Below are 27,808 nucleotides of genomic sequence, written 5' to 3'. Positions count from 1 at the left end.
GGTATGTGCGCTATGTATTTAAAGCTGAGTTTATTTCCTTGTTGCTTAGATAGTGGGGTAGGGGTTCATATTCTTGCTCATCATAGTGAGTGTGATGGAATCTCATGCTACTCCCAATGCTGAGGCTAGAGAAATGGGGTAAGGTTTGTCCTTTAGTTTCACATATTTTGGAGCCCTTGGCAAAACCGCTGGAACAAACCCTTCCCCCTCTCCTAGATTGGAAGGAGGCATGGGCTTTGTTTTGACACTGTTTCTGAGACCTCCAAGTATCTCGGAAATGCAGAGCCAAAACAAGCCCCAGCTCTCTACAGCTCCATTCCTAGCATCAGCCCTAACCCTGGTTCTAAGCTGGGGAAAGGAATGGATTGCCCTTGACCTCATACGGAGTTTCAGAGGTGACCAACATTTTGGATTGACCACCAAGGCAGACCCAGTAATTTTAGATCCCTGCTTACAGGAATGGGAACCAGAATTACTGGGAAAGAATGAGTACATCTCAAGCATACTTTAGGCTTACTGTAAGAAGATGTGGAGAAGTAAGCCAAGGAAAAACCTAGTGTTAATGCTGGAATGGCTTGTCTTCCTAGGTAAAATCCCAGACTGAGCTGCGGAAGACTCCAGTGTCTGAAGCCAGGAAAACACCAGTAACTCAGTCTCCAAACCAGGCCAGCAACTCCCAGTTCATCCCTATCCATCATCCAGGAGCTTTCCCTCCTCTTCCTAGCCGCCCAGGTAAAAGCCATGTATTCTATATTACAATTATATCTGGCTCTGTTTAAAAATCATGATACAGTGTGCCGATGCCTTCCACATATCTACTTTTCTGTGTTTGAAGAAAATACAGAAATGGGCTTCTTTGTAAAAGGTTCTCTCTTCCTCTGCCTGGAACAAAAGCGGATGCAGCCCTACATCGTCCTTACCCAGGCACAGATTTACAATCTCTTTGCAATGTCTGAATCACAGCTCATGTGTCTTTTTTGCCACAGGTGTACAAACTAGGAATCTACCCCATTCCCAATTTGTGTACCTTTGGTTGAAAAGACAATTCTACTGTTTCACAAAATGCTTACTATTTTTTATCACAGATAATAATCTTGGTCTTAGAAAAAGTAATGTGTGAAACAAACAGCTTATACTTTCTCAAAGTTTCTGCTTTGTGTGCAATATACAGCTGCATTGAAACAAAATCCTCTGAAAGCCATCACTACAGGCCTGATGAGATGTTGTGCCCCACTCTGTCCTGGAATTGTCCCCCAACAGGGATGAGTGAAAGAATAAATGACTGAATCAAATCCTGATTTTGAATATGGGATCGCCTTAATTGGAAAAGATTTTTTTTAAATTGTGTTTTTAAAATGTTTTTGTGTTTTAAAATTTGTATATTTGTTTTTAATGTTTTTAATTGCTGTAAACCGCCCAGAGAGCTTTGGCTGTGGGGTGGTATATAAATGTAATAAATAAATAAAACTCCTTTAAAGGGTGGGATCAGTGAGGGAGCTCATTTGTTCCAGAGGACAATCCTGAAGGAGGAGGAAGAGGAGGCAAGAAGTAATATTCAAAGAGACCCCTAAGTATACTCTGCATTAGAAAGTAGTTTCCTTTTTAAAAAGTGTATCTTTTTTCTTTCTTTCTAGGCTTCCCACCTCCTGCCTACGTTATTCCCCCTCCTGTGGCTTTCCCAATGGGCTCAGGATATACTTTCCCAGGTGGTGTTTCTGTCCCAGGAACCTTTCTTCAGCCTGCAGCTCATTCACCTGCAGGAAACCAGGTGCAAGCTGGGAAACAATCCCACATTCCTTACAGCCAGCAGCGGCCCTCTGGACCAGGCCCGATGAACCAGGGACCTCAGACACCATCCCCTTCTCAGCAGTCCCTTGCATCCTTACCAGCTCAGGCAACAGCACAGTCTGCAAGCCAGTTACAGGTCCAGGCTCTGGCCCAGCAGCAGCAGCAGCAGTCCCCTACAAAAGCTGTGCAGGCCTTAGGGAAGAGTCCTCCACATCACTCTGGATTCCAGCAGGTAAGTTTTAAGCAGAGCTGTAAGGTCTTTCAAGTGGTAGGGAATTGCTAAGGGGATCCAAATCTGAACTAATTACTGTATGCAGACCAGACTTTTGGTCAGAGAAGTGTAGGTTCTGTACTCAAATATGATTGACTCTGATTGCTGTATTTGTCTTTTTGCAAACTTCACAGTGGAAAGGTGCAAGAAAGGAATGGACCAGTCAGAATAGGGATGACAAAGTAGGAGCCTAATTGCAGGGAAGGGACAGGGGAACTATGCAGGAGCCTGTGGTTTATTGATAATGCTTTCAAGGCTCCTCTCTGCTGCCCAAACATGCATAAGAGCATACCAGCTTTTTATCTTTAAGTTTGATAGAAGCTTTTCCCGAAGCTCCTTTTTAGATCTAGGATGGCCAGCCTTTTGAATATTAGGGTTCCTTTATTTAAAAAACCTTCTAGGAGTGTTGTAAGGATTGCAACCATAGATAATGTATGTTAAGCACTTTGAACGTTTGAAAGCACTATATAAATGTTTTTGTTATATATTATTTAACATTATTTATTAAGTATTGTTATACCACTTGCATCTGAGAAGGAATTTTGGTAGGTACAGCTTTTCAAACTGTTGCAGAACTGTGACATGGCATACTACCTCCTTGAAATCCTTCCATGTTAACAATATATGAGCCCTGATGTTGGAACGCTAGCCTTTTCTTGTGCGGGTTCTAAAATGTTTCCTTAGTTTTTCTCTTGATCACAAGGTCTAAGAACTCTGCTCTCAAAATGAAAGCCATAGGTTTTCCTGCTTGGTGGTGCAGAATGTGCAGTCTTGCTCAGATATGTTGTATGTGATTGGCTGGTGCCAGTTTGGACATATTCTCAGATTAGGTGGTACACTGAGAATGCAGCATACACTTTTGTACAGTGAAGAGGAAACAGTACTTTCCTGTCCCCTAGTGCTTGAAGGATACAGTTTATCAGGTCAGGGTATTCAGTTGGTCAGTTCTGAAACAAAAAAATAAAACTGCAGAATATTTGTGGCAGAAACAGAACTTGCCATGTTTGATCTCTTGATGGCTAGAAACGTATATTTATTTATTTCTTGTTTGATTTATATCCCGCCCTTCCTCCCAGCAGGAGCCCAGGGCTGCAAACAAAACCACTAAAACACTTTAAAACAGCATAAAAACAGACCTTGAAATACATTAAAACAAAACAACTTTAAAAACATTTTTTTAAAAGCTTTAAAGACATCTTTAAAAAAGGGTTAAATAAACATACTGTTTTTTAAAAAGTTTTTAAAAACATATTAAAAAGCAATTCCAACACAGACTAGTTCTCAACTTAAAAGGCTTGTTGAAAGAGGAAAGTCTTCAAAAGGCACCGAAAAGATAACAGAGATGGCACCTGCCTAATATTTAATATTTAAACTTAAATTAGTCTCTTGTTGAGAGGCTCTCTGGTTTTACACAATCAGTTGTTAATGTTGAATACATGGATGTCTGTTCTTAGTATTCCCAGACAGACTCTTCCAAGCAGCTCTGGAACCCTCCTCAGGTTCAAGGCCCATTGGGAAAGATCATGCCTGTGAAGCAGCCCTACTATCTTCAGGGCCAGGACCCTCTAAAACTGTTTGAACAGTCAATGCAGCCTCCCCTCATGCAACAGCAGCAGCCTCTTGAGAAGAAAATGAAGCCTTTTCCCATGGAGCCATATAACCCAAATCCCTCAGAGGTCAAGGTGCCAGAATTTTACTGGGACACCTATGGCATGGCTGATAACCGCATCATGATGGCACAGCAGCAAGCTAACATGGACCGCAGAGGGAAACGTCAGCAGGGAGTCTTCCGCCCAGAGCAGGATCCAGTGCCTAGGATGGGTTTTGAGGTAAATGTGCTACTTAATTGATGAGTTTCAGGCAGAGTGTGGAAAGAGTTCTCCTTTGCTTATTGAATATTTTTAAGGGGGTTTATCTCTCAAAGGCTGGAAACTGCCACTTCAGAGGAAATTGTCTATAATGGAGCAATTTGTGATGACTCCCACGGGTACCAATCAGATCAGGTGTGTGGAGTATCTCCATCTCCCTGCCACGTTCCATACATGATCAGTCAGAAGCATCTGTGTTTCTAGTTTGTTGGTTTTATGCACTGGCTATTGTTAGAAACATTAAATGGTACCAGATATGCATGCCAAAAGCAAAACTCCCCTTGCTTGCCTTTTTATTTATTTATTTTATTAACTGACTGGTTTGGCATCATTCATATAATAATATTGGCAAACCGAACAGTCTACCCAACTTTCCAGCCCTGTTTTTAGGGTATCAAATACACTTTTGACAAATGGGGGTGGTGGTGGATGGTGAATAGGGCAAAATATGATATTCAACTAAAAAGTTGTGCTAATACAACAGCCTCCCCCCCATGCCATCCCCAAATCTGATTTAGAGGGTCATGGGAATCCCTAGAACAGATTTAGGGGGAGATTGTCCTGTTGTGCAAGGAGAAATCAATTACCTGGTTAGTGCTACACTAAATACAACCCAAAGTCTTTGCCCATCTTACTGTTAGTGAAGCCATAAGCAAAAAACTACCTGTACTTTCTTGGTAGCAGGCATTTGGTAGTGGCTGTAATAGCTCCTTTCTTTGCCAGCTTCAACCAACATCGCCCCAGCCATCTCCTGATCAAGGGCATACTAAGTACACAGATGTTTGTATATTGAGGTACAAAAAAATAACTACAGCACATCTTAAGATATTGCTGCAATGGTAATATTGAATATAACAGCAGGCCTTTAAATCTTGCTCATAATCTCCTGCCACCCCAAATCTTTGTCTCGCTGCTACTGAAATGGAGCCCTGGGTAAGTCATCTTGGCAAGAGAAGTGGAACTAAGTATTCTCTTGTGGAAAGTTGTGAAATTCCAGTTTGAGTATGGATTTCTGCCAAAACTGTACAGATGAATACAGTTTTTAAATACAGTGAGCCTACATGGTTTAAATAGACACTCCCTAAGTGTAACTAGAGAAAAGCAAATATAATTATCCTCTCTGGTAGTGCTGGTTCTTAGCCACAATCTGAGAGGAAGGAAATTAAAGGAGAAACCCAAGGCCATGTGAGCCTAAAGTGTAACTTAAGATTGAAGGGTAAATGCTGCAAGGGAAAGGTGGGCTTCCCCGACCTTGTGAAAAGGTGGAATGGCCCCAGCACAGGGCATGGGTTGAAAGGGCGCTTGTCCTGCCCAATCAAGACTTGTGTTGAGAAGTGTTTGGTAGAGGACTTCTTCCCTCCCTTGCCAGTTGTCTGCAGTCCAGCATGGGGCCTCTCTGCAGACTAGATATGAAATTATTTAGTATGAATCTTGTATTTTTTTTAGAAATGGCCTTGTCCTAACTCTCTGACAACTCTGAAACAAGCAGCAGCTAATTTTGAAATAGTTCCTCATATGCATGGAAGTGATCAAGGCACAGAATCACTCTTCTAAAAAATTATTTAGCAGCAGTAGTCCACCAAAGACTGAGACAAGGTTCTGGTTAAGCAGACCACTTGTACTTTTGAATACACTGATAACTTTTTCCTGACAGCTGCTGGCTGTAAGAAAGCCCTGATGAATAGTGCTGCAGTCGCACCAAAAAGCCATAAACGTATCAGTTGAGCTAATGCTATTGCAATTAATCTTTTCCTATAATTTTACCCTAGAGAACAAACCAGGAACTCAAATGATGTGTGTTAGTAGTTGCAAAGAAGCAGAGATAGGAAGTCAGTCTTCAAAGAATAAAACAGAACTATCTATGAGAGCTTGCTAGGAGTACTTGGAAAGGTCATCACAGAGCCCTCATGGTTGTCAAGGAGGTGGCCCAAACAATAACATGTTATGTGCCTGGGTATCTCTAATCTTCAATGTGGACCTCATCTGAGCCTTTGCAGATTTGAAGCAATTGGCAAGGAGAAATGCTGGGCAGTGGGAGATTCATAGAAAAGGTAATATTGATGGGGATAGGCCAAGACAGAAGAATTAGCTACCCATTAAAGGGAGCAAAACATCTGATTCCCGAGCATGCTGGCATTTTGCCTCCCAACAAGTTCAAGAAACTTGTTTGTGTAATAATAATTTTTAAAGTCCAGATTCCATGAAGTACACGAGGAAACCTGCCTGTAGTTCATCCAGCTGTGATCATGAACACATGATCATGAACTACATATGAACGCACCTTGGTCCTACCTGAAGTTAGCAAAACGATTAAGTTATTGGCCATTGAACAACGAAATGCCTTAATTTGCACATATTTCTTAAGATGGTACACATTTTCCATAAGAAGATCCCTTTCATTTTTGTTTTCTGTAACTATAAACTTAATGGGAAGTCAAGTTACTCTTAAAAGACACACAAAAACCCAGCAAGATAAATTTGTTTGCCTCAGCTTTTCTTTCTCCTTTCTTCTATCCCTGCTCTTACCCCTGTGAGCTGCTTTTGCATGCTGGCGTCTCTGTCCTCCTCTTGTACAGTAGCCTGCCTTGCGTCCCTTCTGCTTCATATGGGCCCTCTTCCTGTAGACAACCTACTGCTGCTCTTGCTTTCTCTTCTTTCCTTGCTGCATCTCACTGTGCTCCTTTCTGTCACTAGGACCCCAAGAGCTCCCCTCTGCTTCCTCCGGACCTGTTAAAGAGTCTGGCTGCCTTGGAGGAGGAGGAAGAGCTGATTTTCTCTAATCCTCCTGATCTTTACCCAGCTCTGCTGGGGCCTCTCGCCTCTCTTCCTGGACGAAGCCTCTTTGTATGTATTTGACTTAATGCTGCTGCTTCTCATTCTAATTTTGGCATATCTTTTTTATTTATATTTTTTCCCACAAGGTCAATAGGACACGTGAAATCCATGTCCCTTGCTGAAATAGTGATCGTGGGGAAATTTAAATACGTGACAGCTCCTGACTCGGGATCATGGATATCTGCTGTTTTCTTACCCAGCACTTGAATCCTTAAAAGCACTGGAAAAGGGACTATTAGGAAGCTTCTCCCTCCCAATCTTTGTTGTTTGCAATTATCTTGCCTTTCAAGGCCCACTCTACAGTGAGTGAAAGAGGAGGGAGCTGCTGGCCTACAGGAGCAGGAGAAGCTGTTTCAGCTCATTCCTTTTCCAGAGCTCTTAAGCAGGCACAATCTCAGAATTGGAATGCTGCAACCCTAGATGACCCAAATCCTGATCTCTTGTCTTGCTGAGAAATTCCAAGTTTTATGTGGCTATTTTGTACAAAACTATATTGCTTCTCCTTCACAATATGAATGAACAAGCCAGTATCTAAAGAGGAGATTGGAGGCTGAAAAGGAGAAATGTTAATTTTCAGTTTTGTAGATGCTCAGTGAGTTTTGTTAATAGATACTGTTCTATACACCTGTGTAAGAATATAAGCCACAGGCTGCTTGTGGCCCATTGATCCCTCTTTTGAAGGATCCCCAGGCAACTTCAGCATTTTTCTTACGGGGCCCACACATTCTTTGAGCACACTGAGGGTGTCCAGATCTCCACCAAGTTACCTCTGCTCATATGTATATGAAGAAGTGCCTTGATGCATCAGATCAAGGATCCATGTAGCCTGATTGCTGTAGGGAACCAGCCAGATGCCTTTTTAAAATAACATCTACTGTTAACTTACTACATGGTATTCACATAGTTGTTTGACAGGAGAACTTTAATATATTATGTTGAATAACATAACATGTATATAATAGAGTAACATATTATAACATATATTAAATATAATATATTAAATTTACACTTCTGAAAAAACATTCTTAGTTAAGGGCCACTTTTTTACCTCAAATATCACAGAATGTGTCTGATAGTCTAGAGGAAGATACCAATTTTTCAAACATGACCACAAACATAAGAGTAAGGTCACTTGCATTATGGCAGGGATGAGGAACCTGTGGCTCTGCCAATGTCGTTGAACTGCAACTCCCATAATCCCTGCCCAATGGCCAGAGTGACTGAGCCTGAGTCCAGCACCATCCGGAGGTTTCTCACCTCTGCATTATGGAAACCATAATGAGGTCGCATCTGTCCTCTATAACTAGGAGGATATCCTGTTGATTGGTCTGTTGAAATGCTTCCTCAGGATGAGAGATTTTTAACTAGTTGATGGGAACATTGACACGAGCCAGTGTAGTCCAGTGGATTCTGGAAGGCAGGAGCCAAATATCTGTAGCCTTGAACTCTAGGCCAGTAGTAACATTACAGTTCCTATGTAGAAGTAGCCCAAAAACACTTCCCAAACATTTTTCTTTACTTCCCTTCCCTTGTGGATTGACATGAGCACATGCGTCTGTTCCACATTAGCCATTGTGGTGCTAGAGTGGGATGCTGCCTATGTTTGGGCCAGCACAATGTCCAAGAGGTTTCCTTATCATTATTTCTGCCATACAAAGCATCAGTGACAAGGAAGTACTCCTTGTTTTTTGTGCGTGTTGTGTTTACATCGGCCCTCAGTGGCTGGCCTTGGGCAAGTCATTGTCTTTCAACGTTCGTTCTTACTTTGTAAAATAGGGTAGGAACAATGACCCTCCCACATAGGATGGTTGTGTGGATTAACACAATGGGGAGGCTACAAAGAATCTGAACATTTGAGTTGGGGATACTGTGTGTGAAGGAACTGTATTACAGGTATGATTCAAGGCTTTTGATTTCAGTGAAGGTGATGTGGTTCTACAGTATGAGATTTGCAGGACAGTCAAAATGGTTGGTGTGTTTTTTGGCAACTCTGATCTTTTGATTTTAAAAAGGGACTGCTTCATTTTTATCAAAGACTAGGCATTCAAAATTCATATGCAACAGGTTTACTAATCCAGTATTTCCACTTCAAGTGAAGCTATAGAAGAGCAGATGGTCTCTGTTTGGATGACATACCTTATCCTTTATTTTTGCATAAGCTAAACATGCTGCCTATAGAGAATATTGAGCAAAAATTCATCACATACCTGTTTTTTTACTATCTTCAGTGTTGCATGTATGCCTCTTCTGTATTGGGAAACAGTGCTCTCCACTGAAGCATCAGGTACTGGTAAATTTACAAAGGCAAAGTACCTGACTTGAATGAATGATACTGAATTGTTCGCTTTGGAGAATAGTACTGTTCCGTGTAGTGTTCAGTTGGCTTTGGTATGACTTCAGCAGATTAAGCTTTAGCTGCATTCCCCTTTGCTTCAAGGACCTCACCTCCTCAACCCTCCATACCAGGGTGATTTGACCAGAGTAACTATCAAAGTCAGTGTTTAAATCTCCCAGTGGTTTGTGGAAACCAAGTCCAAAATATACTCCTACCAGCTTAGCCATGATGGCTGTTAGGTAGCACGGTGCCCAGTTCACTAACAGAATTCCCAGTCTACCCTGGGTTCCAGGGTACACAAGCCTTCACAAGGTACACAAAGCCAGCAACTGTTTGCATCGGTTTCCTATCATATAATATGGAGCATCCTACCTTTTCCCTCACCCAAGACACAGCTTGGGGCTGATGTCCTTAATTACACCATTGGCATTATTTGGATAAACAAAAACATATAGTTACCATCCACCCAGATCCTAATAAAACACATTGGATCAAATATCTCCATGATTAAATAATTGAAGAGTGACGCTCTTTGCTGCAGATATAGTGCTGATCAACATTAGTTCAAGGCAGCATGTGGTATTGACCCCAAATGCACCATAATAATTGGGGTGATATGTGTTCAATGCTGAAAAAATTAAATTGTGTACCAAGGAAGTCTAAATTCAGAAGTTGTCAAATTTCTGGCAAAAAACACTGAATTGTGATCTGTATAATTATGCAAATTGAGCAGTTTTGCATAATTCTGCAATTTTTACTATTTTGCATAATTTATCCTTGGTCAAAGAGCTATGCAGGGCACTGAAGCTTTGACATCAATGATTTCAGATCTTAACTATCCCTCTGGCTTTTGATTTTTCAGCAGTCATTCCTCATATACTGCCAATCATCTATTTGAAATCAAACGGTAGAACCATGCTAGGTTTTTTAAGATTCTGCACCTAGTGTTGTATTCTGCACTTTGCTCCAAAAGACTCGCAGCATATACACAGCCCTGTGCATTAGTAATAGAATCATAGAATAGTAGAGTTGGAAGGGACCCATAAGGCCATGAAGTCCAACCCCCTGCTCAATGCAGGAATCCAACTTAAAGCATAGTCAGATTTAAGTGAACTTGATCTGATCCATATCTGACAGGGATGCATTGACTGTGAATGATAAAACATCCATGCATAAGCTGCCTATGGTATTGATAGTCAAACAAAACAATTTCAGGAATTGTTAGGAAAATCAGGCTAATTTGGATGGTAAGCCATCAAGTTTGAGCAAGGACTCGCCCCTCTAGTCTAAACATCTTAATGGGCAGTTATCTATAACTGATAGCCTAAGCTAAACAGTGTATTCTTTGAGGTGCTGGGACACATCCTCTTTTCAGAATAAAGTTCCCCAGGTGACTTGCCTCTTTTATTTTTCTAGTTAACTTAAACAACTAATTGAGTTTGAACTCAAATTTATTAATACGCTGTCTGCTGTAACTTGCAAATTAACAGTGTGATTCATATTTGTTTTGTACAATATATTCCAAGCGTCTCTGTTATGTAGCAAAAGAGCCGTGCAAAGGTCTTCATTGCATTTCCCTCTCTTACACACACTGTTTGAGGACTCTTGTGATAGTTTCCAGTATGTTGTTTTGTGCAGAAAAGTGATCCATCTTGTCAGTCATTGGCACTACTTAATGGTGGGTTTCCCTTATTTGATTTTCTAAAGAAATCGCTGCTAGAGAAACCATCAGATCTGATGTCTCAGTCATCTTCTTTCCTGTCGCTCACGGGCTTCTCTCTTAATCAGGTAAATAACTGTGAAGACTTTCTCTGTGCCATCCATTCACATCTTTTTGTGAGTTGTATAGTCGTTTTATGATGATAGCAGGTAAATCCTTTCACTGTGCAAATAGTTCTAGGCCTTTCCCTCTGATATGCCCTGTCATACGAGCCCCTACCTGTTGTCTGAAGTGCCGCACTGCAACACAGGCTTCCTACCTCATGTACTGTTTGTGAGGATTGATGTTTTTCTCACAACCATAATTCTTCTGGCATTTCAATTCCTAATTGCAATTTAATGCTTTTGCTTCAGTCTGGTATGTTCATTTTATGCTTTTTTATTTTTCATTTTTTAATATATACTGTGGCTTCCATTTGGCTCATTTGCTAATTAGTCAAGAAAAAAATTATATTTAAGAAAAAAATAATTACTCTTCCTCAGAGGAGCCTATTCCCTGTATTTCTGTTTAGGAGCAATTGATCCAGCTGAGTGTCTAGGAGCAGGTAATTCTGTTGCTCATTCCCCCCCCCCCAAAAAAAAGATTTTAGAACAAAATTAAATTATGTAATAAATATTCTGCTCCCCTGATCTTTTAGGCTGGTTACAGGCCTGCTGCACATCCCTGTTTAAAACATATATTGGGGCTTAGTACTTTTCCTAATTCCATCAAATAACTGATTTAAGATATAGGCCACATTCACACCATATGCTTATTCCACTTTAAACAGTCATGGCTTCCCCCAAAGAATTCTGGGAAGGGTAGTTTGTGAAGGGAGCTGAAAGTTGTTAAGTGATCCTTATGCTCCTCACAGAGCTACAGTTCCCAGACTTCCCTGGGAAGAGGGGATTGATTGTTAAACCACTCTGAGAATTGTAGCTCTGTGAGGAGAATAGAAATATCCTCAAACTCTTAGTGCTCTTAACAAACTACAGCTCCCAGGATTCTGTGGGGAAGCCATGACTGTTTAAAGTGGAATAATAGTGGAATAAATGTATGGTGTGAATGTTAGGATAGTACAGTATCCCCCATGCTGAGCAATGAGCTGCAGATTAAAGATTGCAAATGTCACATTTCTGTAGTCACACTTGCAATTCATATATTTGAGTAACATGAAATTCAAGACACATGAAGTCTTGGTAACAATGTATATCACTGTGAATTCCTTGATTTAAATAAAAATAAATGAAAAAGGAAGACTTTTTTTTAGAAAAATGTAGTAAAATATAGAAATAGGTCTGAGTCTTCAATATCAGTTAATGTCCTCTTTTTATAAAAATGATGTGTTTCCTAGATATGAGAGCTATACTATTTGCTGCAAGCTATAGACATGTGCTTGCCAGTTAAGGTATATCCTCCCCAATTTAGACATTGAGAGCAGGTAGACACAAGTATTTACTGGCTAAATGTGGTAATGTTTTGGATGTCTATGGATCAGAGTTAAACTCTGTCTCTTGATCTTGTAGGAAAGATACCCAAACAGCATGTTCAATGAGGTTTATGGGAAAAACCTTAATGCCAGCACAAAAACAGAGGTCGCTCCATCAGTGGCCCATCAAGAGACTTCACTCTACTCTCTCTTTGAAGGTACTCCATGGTCTCCATCTCTTCCAGCCAGTTCAGGTAATACTCTTTTATATGGCATATAATAGAATTTGATTACTTCAGATCATGGCTGGCATTAACTAGTTTGTCTTTCTTCTGTTGCTCCTCTGTGCAGTCACACACCCTCTTTCCTTGCTCCCCACACCTCTTTTATTTATTTGCTGTATTTTCTAGGAAGAGCAGTGAATAGGCTGACATTTGCCTCATTGCATGGCATCAGTACTTTTTTTGTTCTGTTGAGGGGGCGGGCTATAAATTCCAAGTTGTAGGCTTTAGCTCTAGAAAGTTCCAAAATCACAGAACACTTTTACGTCAGACTGGGCAGATGCCCATTCAGAGATCGCAGTTGTGTCAGCTGCCTGTTTTATCATGTAAACATTAAGTACAGCAATGAGAAAACAAAGCCAAAGAAAGTGTTTTAAAAGATACCAACTTTACTTCTTGTGGTATTGTGTTGACCTTGTTCTCTAAACCTCTGTTCTGATAGATCATTCAACACCAGCTAGCCAGTCTCCTCATTCCTCTAACCCAAGCAGCTTGCCAAGCTCACCTCCAACTCACAACCATAATTCAGTTCCATTCTCCAACTTTGGACCCATTGGGACTCCAGACAACAGGGATCGGAGGGTCGCAGATCGATGGAAGACTGATAAGCCAGGTGAGCAGGAAGTTCAAGCGGGAGGTATAATTTTGGTGGTTTGCTGGATCACTGGCTTGTTGACCTTTTTCTCTTTCAGCAATGGGAGGATTTGGCCTGGACTACCTCCCAGCAACATCTTCCTCTTCAGAGAGTAGCTGGCACCCAACCAGCACTCCCAGTGGTACCTGGTCAGCCCATGGCCCATCTGTAGAGGATTCGTCAGCTGTGCTTATGGAAAGCCTGAAGGTAGGATATATGTAGGTTTACCAAGACAAAGCAGTCCAAAAATAATTTGGAAACTTGATTTGCTGGTCTCACTTTCTACTACAAAACAATACAAATGTGCCTTCCGCTGGCAACGTATTGAGAACATAAGCTCTGCTGGGTCATGCTAAAATATCCCATCCAATCCAGCATCCTCTCTCCCACAGTGGCCAGCCATGTCCCTCTGGGAAGCCCACGAGCAAGGCAGGAGTGCAACAGCCCTCTCCACTGTTATTACCTAGTGACTGGTATTCAGTGGCATCTTTGTGTTCTTCTCTAAGAACTATATTCTGGACAAGTCGTTTATTAAAACATGGACAATCAAGCCTTAATTACAGATTTAGATTAAGTATCCAACAAGTTTTATGGATTTCCTGATCGTTTTTACATGGACAGGCTATTGAGACAAAATTCCAATTATTTTGTGATGATTTATGGGGAATTCTTTATTAACTGCTTTTTAAAATAGTTAGTGGGACTTGCAACAAAATGTTGCCCTGTAGAGTACTCCCTGTTCAGGGTTTCACTTGCTGAATTCCTCTCCCTCTCCCCACAGAGTCAGCATTCCATAGTCGCTAAGCATGCTCAGTTCTGATTGGGCTGTTTTTCAGAGCCCCTCCCTTTAAAAAAAAAGTATTTCTGCAAGTCTACTGATATCTTCCCCCTCCCTCACATATGAATGGATGATGCCTTTTAGTTACAGAAACACCAACACTCACAGCTTAAACACCTGAAATAGAAGAAGTTATTGCCCTGGTTTTTAAGGGGCTCTGTTTTAAGTTTAGCAAGAGCTGAAGGGCCTGCAACTTTGGCTCTGCCCACTGATATGCTCCCATGTAAACATCGTCAGAGGGCTCCTTAAACCATTTCTCCAGAGGGTAAACAGCATCAGTTTGGGAAGAGCCCCCCTCTAATTATGTAACTCAGTTGCTCACTCAAATTAGCCGAGGGGCTTAACAAGCAAAAGCAGAAGGCTTGAGGGCCTTAATAAGCAAAGGGAACTGCCAAAGTCTCCACTGTTGTTTACCCAGAAGAGCAGGGCTGGCCAACACAATTTAAAGGGGAGGTTCTGACCAAAGTGTCTTTGGATTTAAAGAGCTCTTTGCCTGTACTTTGGCTTGTGAAAGCAGTTCAGGTGCTGTACAGTAAGTGAGGATTGGGATAGGGACTACACAGGGAGATGGGAAGCCTCTAGGGACTCACCTGAGCCCCCTGGGCAACCAGTTGCCTATTGTTACCATGCTGTAAAAACAGGGGTGGTGAGAGGCAGAGCTTGGAAGTAATTAGTTACAAGTAACTAATTACTTGTAGTTCGTTACTTTTTTGAGGAACGAGTGGGTAATTCCTTCACATTTTGATTGTAATAGTAATTTTATTACTTCTGTGGAGTAATTGCAATGTTTCCAGCAATACTTTGGGGCATTACTTGTTTGTGGGGGGGGGAAGCAGGGGAAGTCGTCTGCTCCTCTGATTTGGGGATGAAAATCATGTGCCTCAAACTGGGCTTCTGTGCAGCATCGCTCTTCCCTCATGCTCTGTGGGTGGGTGGGAGGCGACGAGGGAGCAGGTGGAGAGTGAGACGGGGTGGAGTGGAGAAAACAATTGTTTTAAAAAATGGATGGTGATGGTGAAGAATGGAGTGGAGGGGAAAAGGATCTGGAGGGCAAGAACATGGATAAAGGAGGAGGAGAAGGCAGCAGCAGAATGGAGTTAAAGGACTGTGGAGGTGAAAGATGACAACGTATGTGTGTGTGTTTGTGTGTGTGAATACTGTGTTTGCACTTGGCACACAAAGTGGCCTCCACCACCCTCTCTGGCTACTGTGCTGCATTTGCAGTATTTCAACTTTTTTGCATCTTGGGAAAATGTTTGCTTGGGTGAGTGTCCCTTAGTTGGTGGCAGGGCAGGGTCTGGGAGGTGGTTAAGTGAGAGAGATTATGCTGGCTGGCTGAGGGGGGGGTTGCACTTGGTTTGACATGCAAAGATCTGAGTAGTGGCCTCTGTGTCCCTCCCCACCTCCCTTACCAGCGGGAGAGACCACCACTGCTATCTTATGGATAAAAAGAATTATTCTACTACCTCTGTATGTGTGTGTTTATTTTTAATGTTGTTTTAGGCTACTTAGATAAGCAGCAGCCAAGGCCAGCACCATGTAGGCGTGTTTTTTTAAGTAACTGAAATGTAATTGTAGTGATTACTTTTGAGAAAAAGCAAAGTAATCCGTTACTTTCAGAGCAATTGTGATTGTAAGGGTAATTACTACTTTTTGGGCCATGTAACTGCAACTGTAATTTATTACTTTTAAAAAGTAATCTTCCAAGCTCTGGTGAGAGGATAGGATGTTCAATGCTTTGAAATAGTTAGTTAATCTTTTTCTGCTTCCGATTTCACATTATTGGGTGTTTGGGTTTTTTTCTAGTCTATCTGGTCCAGTACTATGATGCATCCTGGACCTTCTGCCCTGGAGCAGCTGTTGATGCAACAGAAGCAAAAGCAGCAACGCGGGCAAGGTGCCATGAATCCACCACACTGAGAATATGAGAGGGTGGCAACCTTTGCAACCGGAAGCTCCATACATCATGGCATGTTGGGTTTGCAGGACTGTCTCACACAGTCCTGTGTGCGTGGCAGCCCTCTCTTCTGTTCCTTGCCGTCAGGAGGGCGTAAGTGCTCCACCAACCCACTGAGTGTGCACGAAAATGTCTGCAGTGCAACAGAAAACCAACACCAGGAACTCTCCCATCCCTTCAGGGCCCTCTGGAGGGAGAGAGGGACTGCTGTTTGTCTCACGGTAACCTGAAATCACCGCCTCTCACCTTCTCCATCGTGCATGTCCCCAGCCACGTGGGAAAATAAAAAGCTGAGAATGAAGAGCAGTTGGGAGAAGCCACTGAGAACTTCTCAATCCTTCTCCTCAATTTTGGGGAAACCAATAGGAATCTATTACCGATAGCTTTGCTGACTGAGAATGTAGCTGAGATTTATTCCTGAACATCTAAATTTCTAATTATTACTCTCAGTAGTAAGGTCACACTGAATCCTTCCATACACAGATATGCTTTTGTAGTCAGTGTGTAGCAACTCCTCCAGTCACTGGTCCAGCCAGAGGTGGGTGGTGGTCGATTGGGTGGAGAGCTAGTCCCTCTCTCGCCTGGGTTAGATAAGGAGTTTCGTGAAGGAGAATCTGCTCCCTCCAGCACCACTTCCATGTTTTTCTCAAAGGCTGTCTCTGGATAACCCTGAATGGGTTAGATTCCAGTACTGAAGTGCAGTGGCCATTGCAGGCCTCTCTGTTAGGGCACGCAAGCCACTGCTATGGGGTTTTAAGTTAAATGGTTCAGATTCCTGTACATTTTATGATAGTGTAGTGACCAGCCTCATGAAATGTCAAGCTGGTCTGTGCATTCACAGCCTGACTCCTTTATGTAGGTAGGTAAAAAGCTTTGTGTCTTTTTTCCCCCCGACCGCCTTTCGTCCCTCCCTTTCCTTTCCGTGCTGGTTGCTTGTACTTTTGTTATTCATATACAGCATCCCACAGAGTCCTAGCAGGATAATGGGGAGTAAAGGAGTTAAGTCTGGACAGGATGACGTGTGCAGTCCCTCTCCCTATAGGTGTATGCCCATTCCAAAGGCTCACACGCACCTGTAGCCCCAAGGTTTCAGTTTTTGGAATGGAAGTTCAAGGCAACAGAGGACACGTCACATGGAACCCACGCACAGAAGCCAGTCGTCCCACTTGCTCCTGCAAGGGTGCAGAATGGGGTAAAGGGTTCTTCTTGATATTTATTGAGCAGAAGGAAGACTGCAACTCTTCTTGCATAGGACAAAAGGACAGCATTTCTTTTTGTTTCCCAGGGTAGTTATGGAAACAATTTAAATATTATAAACTGCTGCAGTTGCAGGAGTGTGTGTGTGTGCGTGCGTGTGTCAGTTCAAGGTCTGTGAGCTGGGAAACGGCTGCAGAGCAAAGCACATCCAGGGTCTACAAGTGACGTTGGAGTCGTGAAGCAGCTGCAGATAGACTTGATATAAAGGGACGCTATATGCATAGTGCTCTCTCTAGGATAGCAGTTGGACCTCCTATGCCTCCACATGCTAGCAGTGTTGCTGCTCTGCATTGCATTTCTAAAAGATGTTCCTCCAAGACAAGCAAGTCTCAAGGATTAAGTTCCTGCCGTAGTTGTAATCTTAAACTGAGGCCCTCTGCTTGACTCCCTGTCCCCACTTCCATCCCACCCTTTTCTGCCAGTTTGTGTGATTGAGCTGTGCACCAAGGCAGCTGCAACATTCCAGTGTTCAAACCACCACTGATTCTTGCACCCTAGGCAACCTAATCAGGTTCACCATCTGACTCAGCAGTGCCAGAGTCCCAGCCCATAGGCTTCCATTTCTGCATGAGATGTCTGGTGTTTGGAATGTTTTTTCTTAATCTTTTGAGCAGGGCTCCCTTTCCTCCCTCTCTCCCCCCCACCCACAACACACACACACACACACACCCTGCTATGTCAGGAGCCTCAAGGGAAGGGGAACCCCAGCAGAGAAAACTGGTTTGTGTCGTAAGCTGCTTTTCTGTTTTTTGTTTGTCTGTGCGAGACCTGCAGCTGCTGAACTCAGCTTTGCCTTTAATTAAACCATGTTCTCTACAGCCAGCCTTGTGTAGTAACATCTTCTTTAATCATTGAGCTGCGATTAATGAAACTCTATTGATTTTTTTTTCTTTTCAGAAGAGGAAACGGAGTTATGACAACTTCCTGTGCTCAGGAGTGAAAGGGGTTTATGGAGTCATACAAATTCTCACCGGGGTTTAACCATATAGGTGTGAACAAAGCAAAGTAGACTAAGCTGCATCCCATGCCAAGTCAAAGATCATCTCTTGCATGATTTTAGTTAACAGAATATGAAAGAAGAACTGGTGATGACAAAATGCTAGAGGGGCATACACATTACTAAATAGTTCTCCAGAACTTGGATACTATAAATATTGAGGGTTTGGCTGCCTAAAACCTTTGAAACTGGGGTGGAGTTGCTAGTCCTTTCATGGTTTATGTAAGTCTGAGTGGTAATGGAAAAAAGCATGTCAAAAAACCATGACAATAAAATTGTTTAATGTGCCTCTTTCCATTACAATAAAATAAAACTGCAGCTTTTATGTGGAAACCGCAAAAAACTAAAATTTATTGAAAGTTCTATTGCCTTTCAAGAATTTCATCAGCATTTCAAAAGGTATATTTTGTTCTCATAAAACATTACAAAGCAACTGAACTACTTAGATAATCAGTCACCTGCTGGAAACTGAGGTCTCGCAAACCAGTTAGTCTTTCAAGTCTATTAGCTATGATTCCCAGGTTGTATCCTGGAGACCACAGATACACTTCTTAAACTTTCCCTTCTGCTGAGGGAGATAAGAAGGCTGAACTTCTCCTAGCCCCTTTTCCTTCATGATGACCCATCATCTGCCCTTATTTACAGCAAGAGAATGCAGAACAGACTGGAGAAGCAAAGGGCAACTCATCTTAGGGAATCTTAAAGCTACGTGCATGTTCTCTTGATTGTGACCTGATAATGCTAGCCCTTAATCTCACATAGTACCAGAAACAAATGTACAACCTTGTCTACTACTGCTGCTATCATGACTGATCATAGAAATTTCAGTTATTTCACATAACTGAATTCACTCATGCTGAAGCTTGGAGACAGGTTAAAAAATGTGGACTTCAAGGGGTATTGATTTAAGCAGATCAGAACATCCAAAAAGTAAAATAAACTAATTCCCAAAGGATTCATTGAACATGGATAGAATGTCTTCAGTGTAATGAAATGAGTTGGAGGGGGGGGGACTACATCAGGTTCCCCTCAGTTCTTTGTGGGGTTTTGATCTTGTTATGCTGCAGAAAGAGACTGAGGATCTTGACTGCTGTCTTCTTCAACAAAAGCTTTGGGGAAAATGCCAACTTTTCCATTGCACTCTCCTTCCAACCATTCATCATTCACTAAAAGATGAATAAATATTAGAATCATGTTTAAGTCATGGAGGTAATTCATTAATTGGTCAGGATCAGGAAAAGATTATGCTGCGGCATGTAATAAAACAAACTAGAAACGGAAGACCTATGAGTAGTGTGACCAGATGTAAAGAAGAATGGGGCTCCTGTCTCTTTCATAGCTGTGTAGCAGAGGGAATTTTGACAGGTACAGCTGCTCTTATCCCTACATGACAAGCTGTGCTTACCAGAAATTCCTCCTGCTGCACAACTCCTGAAGGTACAGAGGCCCTGACCACTTTTGCATCTAGATACTTCCATGATACTTTCATTTCAGGGTCAGAACAAGAACTGGGAAGAAATTAGAAGCAGTTAAATTCTTGATATTCATAAAAGACAAAGGAGAATGTTGTGTCTTTTTGAACATTTAAATAGGGATAGATACATTCGTAGGGATAGATCAGCCTTTCCCAACCAGTGTGCTACCAGATGTTGTTGGACCACAACTCCCATCAGCCTCAGCCAGCATTGCCAGTGGCTGAGGCTTATGGGAGTTGTGGTCCAACAACATCTGGAGGCACACCGGTTGGGAAAGGCTGGGATAGATCATCATTCGTTAACATTGCTACATCCATAACTCTTGAAAGCACTGCCTCTCAGCCGTGATTATTTCTAGAAAGGAAGTATTTGGTCTCTCTGAAGCTGTGCTGCTGAAAATGCCATTCTAGGTTGAGTAAATCCCTTTTGGAAATTCTTTGGATCTTCCAGTGCCAAGCTTGCACTCTTACACTTGGGTGAGAATTCAGAGTGAGGTTGGAAAAATGATGTTTGGGGGGGTGGGATCTTTGGATTGTTACAGAGACTAAGGAGCCAGATATGTGTAAACATAATGAAGCAACCCCAGGCTGTTTCCCCTGCAAGTCTTACTGAGAAGAAATAGCTGATACACCAAAAAGGTAGGGACCTGTCTCTTCCTATAATACATGAAATGACTCTCAGAAGTCTTCCAGAGCAGTGAATGGTGCTAATTGGTGGGTCCCTTCAGTAAGACATTGGGGAAAACCTCTGAGGATGGGTACCTTGGGATTTGTTTGCTTGTTTTTGTACTTTGCACTCCTGTTATGGATTCTCTTGTCTGGTTCTCAGATGACGTCCTTATCAAAACAGTCTTTGAACTGTCCCTTTTAAATTCTCTATGCGTGGAGAATATGATGGTACACAGAATTATCCAGGCAGAGAGGTTTTTGTTAGGTAAATATTCTACTTTGGAATTGTGAAACTAAGATGCCAATTTAACAATTATTTTATATGGAGCAGAAAATATACTGAGCAACAAAACATGGTGTATATTATTCTTTTCCTACTTATCTTGTTTAGGGTTCTTAGCCTGAGCTCTAGTCTGCCAGTGTGTCTGATATCCAAAGAGGATGGACACAGGATGGTCGAACTGTCATGTAGGCTGTATTCCACAACACGATGCAATTTTCCCTTCCCATTGACCTGTGAAGCTGTCATACTTGTCTCTACCTTGGGCAAATGTCACAGCTACATGCTACTAAACTACTTGTTGATTCCTCAACTCTCCTGTTTGGTTTGTATGATAAGGTGCCAAAGGTCAAAACAGAATATAGAGTTTTAACACAGGTTTATTTCCTACCAGTGGAAGCCAAAGTTTTCTTTGCTGCTACTGCTGATAGAAGCTGAGATGGTTTCCCAGCCTACAAAATGCCATTGAATTGGGAAATGTGGGCAAGTTTTATAAAGTGATAATTGAATTCTCCAATAAATGTTGGAAGTGTACCTTATAGCTGTGGGACTGCAAATGCAGTAGTTCAAATATGATTCCTAACAAGAGGCAGCTGGCGTCTCCGCCATGGTTATTGCCTAGCAATCATGCCTGTCATGGTAAAGCAGGGATGAACACCCTGTGGCCCTCCAGATGTTGCTGAATTACAACTCCCGCCATCCTTCAGTATTGGCTACGCTGTGTGGGGCTGATGAAAGTTGGAGTTCAACAGTACCTAGAGGGACATGGTTTGCATCACTGCTTTAAAGATTCTGAGGCAGCAAGCGAGAATGCAGCTGCTGTACTTTCTGCCCTTCCCTCCGCTGAATTTTGTGCTTACCTTCTTTCTTTACTTTCTGGAACAAGCATGATCATTGGGTCTGTGCTACAGCACAGAGGTGAGATTGACCAGTAGGGAATCAGAGCAGGAGGAATAGAGTGTTCTCTTTCTGTCTCAGAATGTTTAAAGCAGGAAGCAGGACCTCCAGGTTGCATCTGGGTCCAAGGAAACTTAAGGAGGAGATCAACCCCAGAAGGAAAAGGCAATAGCAGCCACAGACAGTGCCCTCCTGGTATTTTTGGACTCCCATGAGCCCCAGCCACCATGGCCAACGGCCAGAGATTATGGGAGTTGTAATCTGGAGGGCACCAGGATGAGAGGCTAGACTAGAGTGAGGAAAAGAGGACTGGTGGGGCTATGAAAAAGTTAAAAGAACTAGCAGCAAACATTGGTTAAAAAGAGTTACTAGTAACACTTTCTGGAAGGAGGAAGCTGTGGTTCTTGGCCCTAAAGAACGGCTTTTGTATATGGTTCTTAGAAACTTAATGCTTTAAGTTACAAAACAAGTTAAATTAAAAAGATACAGGACGTGGCCTTCAAGTACTGCATGTTCAAACTCTTGAATGAAAAACAAAGTCTGCACCAAATTATAGGTTAGAGTTGATTGGTCATTAAAATGAACTTGTATACTTGAATTAGCAGTGGATGGCGCTATGGCAACTTGTGCAAAGACCCCTAAAAGGAAGAAACTGCCTAAGATGGTCACCTCCCATGTATGCTTAATAAGGTTCTGTGATGTAGGATTAAATTACCTTTAGCCAGAACAAGTATTGTCTGCCCCTGTTGGAATTCCAAGTCCTCTGGCTGGCTGGCTTCATAAGTGTACCGTGCTACAACCTGTTTTGCTTCTGTCTGTTTTAGTATCTTCTGATGAGCCTTCTTGCCATCTTCCATGCTTCGATCATCTTTGCCTACCTGATGTAAGAAACAGCCAGCTTAAATATGTCTCTTGCTATTTTCTTAATTAGCAATGCATTTTTCCAAACTGCGCATTCTTTATTATACAGCCACAAGAGTGGCTGTATACTATAGTCAGCATGGAATTTTCGCATTCCGCAATGTTAAATTGAAAATACCCCCATGCCATTCTGAGGCTTCCCATAAGCTCATTTCAAAACAAAACCTTACAAAACTTATAGTCCTGAACTCAGAAACGCTTGCTTAACAACCCTCTAGGTTTTAATGGTGATACACAAAACAGCCAGAATCAAGAGTTCAACAAGTAAAAAAAGAGAGAGAGAAACCAGAGCCCTTTTGGACTTCTTTCTGTCAGAGTTCTCATAATTTCTTGAAATTAATTAAAAATAATCCATGTTCACAGAGTACCTGTAATCCTATTACTGACCTTGCCCCATACTATGACCTTCATCTTCTGTAGTTTAAAAGGTAAAAAAATACTGTTTACAATGTTTTCCTTTTGGAAAGGAAAGGGGCTTCCCCTCTGCCCAGTGCCCACCCATCCAATCTCCTCCCCTTCCTGCCCCTCCCCCAGGTCAGTTTTACCTATCTTAAGCATGATTGCATGGGATTAAATCCCAGTGAACTCAATAGGCATACAAATGATCAAACCTGCCCTCCCCTCCTCCTCCCTCCCATCACCTCCCTTTTGCCCCTTCCCTCCCCTTCCTTTACCTCTCCACTTCCAATCCCCTTCCTCCTCCTTCTGCTCCTCTCTCCCCCTTCCTCCTTCCCTCTCCTGTCCCCTTCCCCTGCTCCTCCCCCATGGTCAGTTTTAACTATCCTAGCCATGATTGCACAGGAGCAAATCCCACTGAACTCAATAAGCACGCAAATGATCAGACCTGCCTTTCCCCTCCTTACCCTCTCCTCTCCCTTTTTCCTCCCCTCCCCTCTTCCTTCTCCTCTGTCCACTCCAGGTCTCCCTCCCCATGGTCAGTTTTAGCTATCCTAAGCATGATTGCACAGGAGTAAATCCCACTGCATTCAATCAACATGCAAATGATTAAACTGGCTGTCCTTCTCCCCCTCCTGCCTGCTCCCCTCCCCATCCCCTATGGTCAGTTTCACCTATCCTAAGCATGATTACATGGGAGTAAATCCCACTGAACTCAATAGGCATGCAAATGATCAATCCATTCTCAGCAAACTTGCACAGGATCCCATTTCTTACCTCCCAGATTAAAAAGCAAAGAAATTCACTAATAGGCAAAAAACCTTGCGGTTTAAAAACGTACCTATAGCCAACACATATTTCTATCAAACTTTTAAAAGCAGGGAAATTAGGCAGCTGTAGTGAATGCACCAGGGGAGCAGGAGACCTCTCCTCCTCTCTGAGATATCGTATTGCCCTACACATTTGTAAAAATGCAAACAAAATTTGGGTTGGTCTTTCACAGTCCAATCCACTTCCTGTGTAGCTTGGCAGAATTTGGTAACATGTGCCTCTATGATGAGTGGTGGCAACACCTGGAGTCAGCCCAAATAACAGAAACAAGACGTGCTGATCTTGTTTTAGCAGGGAGGAAGCAACAATATTAAAACTATATAGTTCAGATAGTCACTTTAAATATATTTGATTTACTTTGCAATTTTAGTGAAGTTTCCTATAGTAAATCGTTTTCTTTTGCTTGTTTCTGTGAATATGTGAAGTACAGCAACACTTTGCAACAGTAAAAAAAAATCCTCCAAAAACAATTGTGGAATAATGGACTGACCTGCAGAATAGTTTCCAATGGCCATGAGGAGTGTCTTAGTTTGCACAAGATAAAACAGTGAGAGGTGAAATATATTCTAGCAACGTTGTAGGTGTGCTCTATGATTTTAATTGACCACGCCCACCTTTCCTTAAGTGGAGTAGTTTAAGCATAGTAGGCTGAAAACATGCATCTTGGGCAGGCCAAGTTTGTTTTCTCCAACAGCTAGGGTCATTGCTTAAGTAGCAACATATTGTAATCCATCTGATTTTACATCAAACTGCAGTTTCAGATTCAACTGTTAATGCTTCCAAAATAGAAATAGAGCCAAACCTCCAGTTTGAAACACAAAAGGCTGTCTTCACCATCATATGACATTAACCAATAAAAAGGCTTTGAAGTTAATAAAAAATAAATTTGACACAGATTTCTAGGATGAATAATGAGAGAAATATAATTTTCTAGGTTAGAGTCTCTGTAGAAACAGTAGTAACACAGAAAGGAAGCAAAGTAAACACCAACAAACACAAAAATGTAATTCTCCATCTTTAGAGATGGCAGGTGTTGCCACCACTCACTATATGCTCAGAGGCACATGTTACCAAATTCTTCGAAGAATCTACACAGAAGGACTGTGAAAGACAAACCCAAATTGTGTTTGCATTTTTACAAATTTGTAGGGCAGTACAATATCTCAGACAGGAGGTCAGGTCTTCTGCTCCCCTGGTGCATTCACTATAGCTGCCCAATTTCCCTGCTTTTTAAAGTTTGATAGAAATATCTGTGGGCTATAGGTATGTTCCTAAACGGCAAGGTTTTTTGCCTATTAGTGAATACCTATCAGATTTAATGTTGATGTATCTTACAAATACCTAGTAAGATTTTCAGTTAACCAAACTCGAAAATCTTTGTCAGGATGAATGGAAATCAAGTCAACTTCAAAGCCAGTATTAGGCCTCCCGTAAGAGGCATCCTCCTTCCTGACCCCTCCTTTCTCAGGTGTTCACACATATATCACATATGTTGGTTGAAGCATAGCAGAGTCCTGAACTTCTGTAGAGGGGTTAGGGAAAAAGGTTTGGAAACTTCTGGTGTCTGAGGCAGGGCCGATGGGGGAGGGGGGGAAGTTGGTATAAATTACTGTGGTCCAGAAGGGGGCCCAGGGCCTGACTATGTTGCATATGTTTTTGTCTTTGTAATATTATTTGTCTGTTGTTTTTGACATCCATTGTAAAATCGGTAAATTTCAAAGAAAATATTGATATAAAAGATTGAAGTGTAAAGATTTTTAGCCAGTCCACCCTTGCTGGGAAGCCCGAAAAAAAAAGTTTGGCAAGGCCCAAACCAACTCTCGGCAGCCCTGGTCTGAGGCACACATTCCTCCAGAATTAAAATGGAAGGCGCACCAGTCTTCAAAGCAGAAAGAGTTGTGTTTACAATGGGCAAGACAAAACTATCTCCTATCAAAGGAGCCGTGACTCTGTTTTGAGCATGTCAATAAGTATCATGAGCAACTGAAAGGTGCATGCAGCAGAATACCCACCTGCAGCTGAAGCTGACGGGGAAAGAAACAAGGCCAGAACAGTGAACTATGCAAAAATTCACCAGGAATCTGTGTGTGGGAACTGGAGTCTCAGAAGAGCCTCTAATTAATTTTATCTTGACATGCATGTAGTTTGGGGATTACTGGTCTAAATAAAATAGAGCATCTGTTTCCATGGAACGTTTAAACAATGATATAAGCCAGCTTTAACGCCGCCACCCCAAAATTAATTTTACAGTGTAAGGCGGAAGTGGAGAGAACTTGTTACTTCTAACCCGCAAACCCATTTCAGTATATGCTATAGCAATGCAGGTCTACTTTTAATTTTATTTACTACTTGTACCCCACCTCCCAAGCACATACAACCATCCATATATCTCATCTTAGCCTTTGTTGTACTGGCAAGTAAAAGACGACTTGTGTGTGAAAACTGATGTAAAGAGGCGAAAGTCGCAAAGAAGCAACTGACAGCTCTGCATGTCACGTCTACCACTCTTGCCATCTAGTTCCTCGCTGTGCAAAATGTGGGGCTCTAAACCTCTCTAGGTTCACACTTACTGATGCTAGCAGACTGGGTGGTCTCTTTTGCCATATTCCATTTATTCTCTGACTAGGTTTGAATCAGACACAGCGTAGACTGGAGCATGGATAATAGAAAACAACAGAAACTTCAATAGTGTTACCAACATGCAGTTGTAATAACATTTAAGTAAAAGCTGTGTCAGCCCATAAGAAAAATTCAAAAATCCCTATTAGGACAATACCTTTATTACGCCAATCCAGCTTTAGTTATCCAAGCTTTTGAGTTTCTCAGAACTCTTCTGACATTTTGTTTGGTTAAATAAAGGTACCATAGAATCAAAGAATAGTAGACTTGGAAGGGGCCTATAAGGCCATTGAGTCCAACCCCCGGCTCAGTGCAGGAATCCAAATTAAAGCATACCCTATGGGTGGCTGTCCAGCTGTCTCTTGAATGCCTCCAGTGTTGGAGAGCCCACCACTTCCCTAGGTAATTGGTTCCATTGTCGTACTGCTGTAACAGGAAGTTTCCCCTGACATTCAGCTGAAATCTGGCTTCCTGTAACTTGAGCTCGTTATTCTGTGTCCTGCACTCTGGGATGATTGAGATCCTGTCCCTCCTCAGTGTAACAACCTTTCAAGTACTTGAAGAGTGCTATCATATCTCCCTCAGTTTTCTCTTAAGGCTAAACATGCCCAGTTCTTTCAGTCTTTCCTCATAGGTCTATTAGGATATTGCCCTAATATGGATTTGGGGGTTAAAATAAATCAGTGCCGTGCCCACCACTCTGTTCTCAAGCCAGGAAAACCAATGCTTCCTCCACCATCCAGGACAATCTAGCCATTGGTAACTAGAACAAAGCAACTGATAGAGTTGCAAAGCATTTTCATAAATACAAGATACACCCTTTTATTACACACAAAAAGTCTAGAATATTCCAGGACGGCTTGCTAGATTGGAACACATTTTTAGTAAGGGCTTTACAAATCTCCTGAGACTTGTATCCAGGACTGTTCTGTACCCTAGAAATCCAAATGCTTTTCAAGAAAATGTAAAACTTCTGCTTAAATAAACAGTGGTATATTTTTTGCTGATGGCTGGGATCCAAAGAACTGTGCAGCTAACTGTGGAAGTTCAAGGCAGCTTTCAGCTTGTGTTTTATCAAACGGCAACTTCCTGCCATACCAGATGGTATACCAGATGCCATACCAGATGGTGATTTCTTTTGAAACCAAGGGGATTTTTAAAAATATCTGCCGATCAAACAAGAAAAAAAAAATCATTGGGCATGCCCATTCAGCAGTTTTGGACCTGAACCTCTATGTGTGTATGTAGTTTTTATGCATATATTTTGCATGCTGAACTGCTAATCTGAGTTTTAATAAAATAGATTGGGTGCATTTTTCAAATGAGGGCAGGGTGGTGGTAAGCAAGGCAAGAGGTAAGCAAAGGTTATTTTCATTGCAAATTTATCCTGCAGGTGGTGTAAGCAGGTTTATTATCTTTTTTTCTCTTTGCCACAACCCTGTGAAAGAGATTAGACTGAGATATGTGTTGCCCATGACCATGCGGTGAGCTTCCTTTGATTTGAACCCAGGCCTCTTAGATCAAAGTTGGCA

General features: G+C 42.0%; 2 protein-coding genes across 3 annotated transcripts in view; one reads left to right on the top strand and one right to left on the bottom strand.

Annotated features, from left to right (window-relative positions):
* Nucleotides 1–18,015, top strand: part of SMG7 (SMG7 nonsense mediated mRNA decay factor) — a 91,752-nt gene extending 73,737 nt beyond the window's left edge. The window contains exons 15-23 of one of the 2 annotated variants that reach the window (XM_061634063.1): nucleotides 588–732; nucleotides 1,635–2,020; nucleotides 3,514–3,888; nucleotides 6,622–6,771; nucleotides 10,805–10,885; nucleotides 12,323–12,479; nucleotides 12,949–13,119; nucleotides 13,199–13,347; nucleotides 15,785–18,015. In XM_061634063.1, the coding sequence (XP_061490047.1) occupies nucleotides 588–732; nucleotides 1,635–2,020; nucleotides 3,514–3,888; nucleotides 6,622–6,771; nucleotides 10,805–10,885; nucleotides 12,323–12,479; nucleotides 12,949–13,119; nucleotides 13,199–13,347; nucleotides 15,785–15,898 (1,728 nt within the window). In that variant the 3' untranslated portion in view covers nucleotides 15,899–18,015. The remainder of the gene's footprint in view (nucleotides 1–587; nucleotides 733–1,634; nucleotides 2,021–3,513; nucleotides 3,889–6,621; nucleotides 6,772–10,804; nucleotides 10,886–12,322; nucleotides 12,480–12,948; nucleotides 13,120–13,198; nucleotides 13,348–15,784) is intronic. The other variant, XM_061634064.1, reaches the window with a different exon arrangement.
* Nucleotides 18,016–18,061: 46 nt separating this feature from the next.
* NCF2 (neutrophil cytosolic factor 2) overlaps nucleotides 18,062–27,808 on the bottom strand; it is a 42,260-nt gene continuing 32,513 nt past the window's right edge. The window contains exons 14-15 of the mRNA XM_061634065.1: nucleotides 22,225–22,387; nucleotides 18,062–19,355 (exon numbers count right to left, since the gene is read on the bottom strand). Coding sequence (XP_061490049.1) covers nucleotides 19,246–19,355; nucleotides 22,225–22,387 — 273 coding nt within the window. The 3' untranslated portion in view covers nucleotides 18,062–19,245. The remainder of the gene's footprint in view (nucleotides 19,356–22,224; nucleotides 22,388–27,808) is intronic.

This window comes from Rhineura floridana, chromosome 6 (genome assembly GCF_030035675.1).
Source record: "Rhineura floridana isolate rRhiFlo1 chromosome 6, rRhiFlo1.hap2, whole genome shotgun sequence".
In the NCBI taxonomy this organism is placed as follows: Eukaryota; Metazoa; Chordata; class Lepidosauria; order Squamata; family Rhineuridae; genus Rhineura; species Rhineura floridana.
This window is presented reverse-complemented; position numbering and strand designations above follow the sequence as displayed.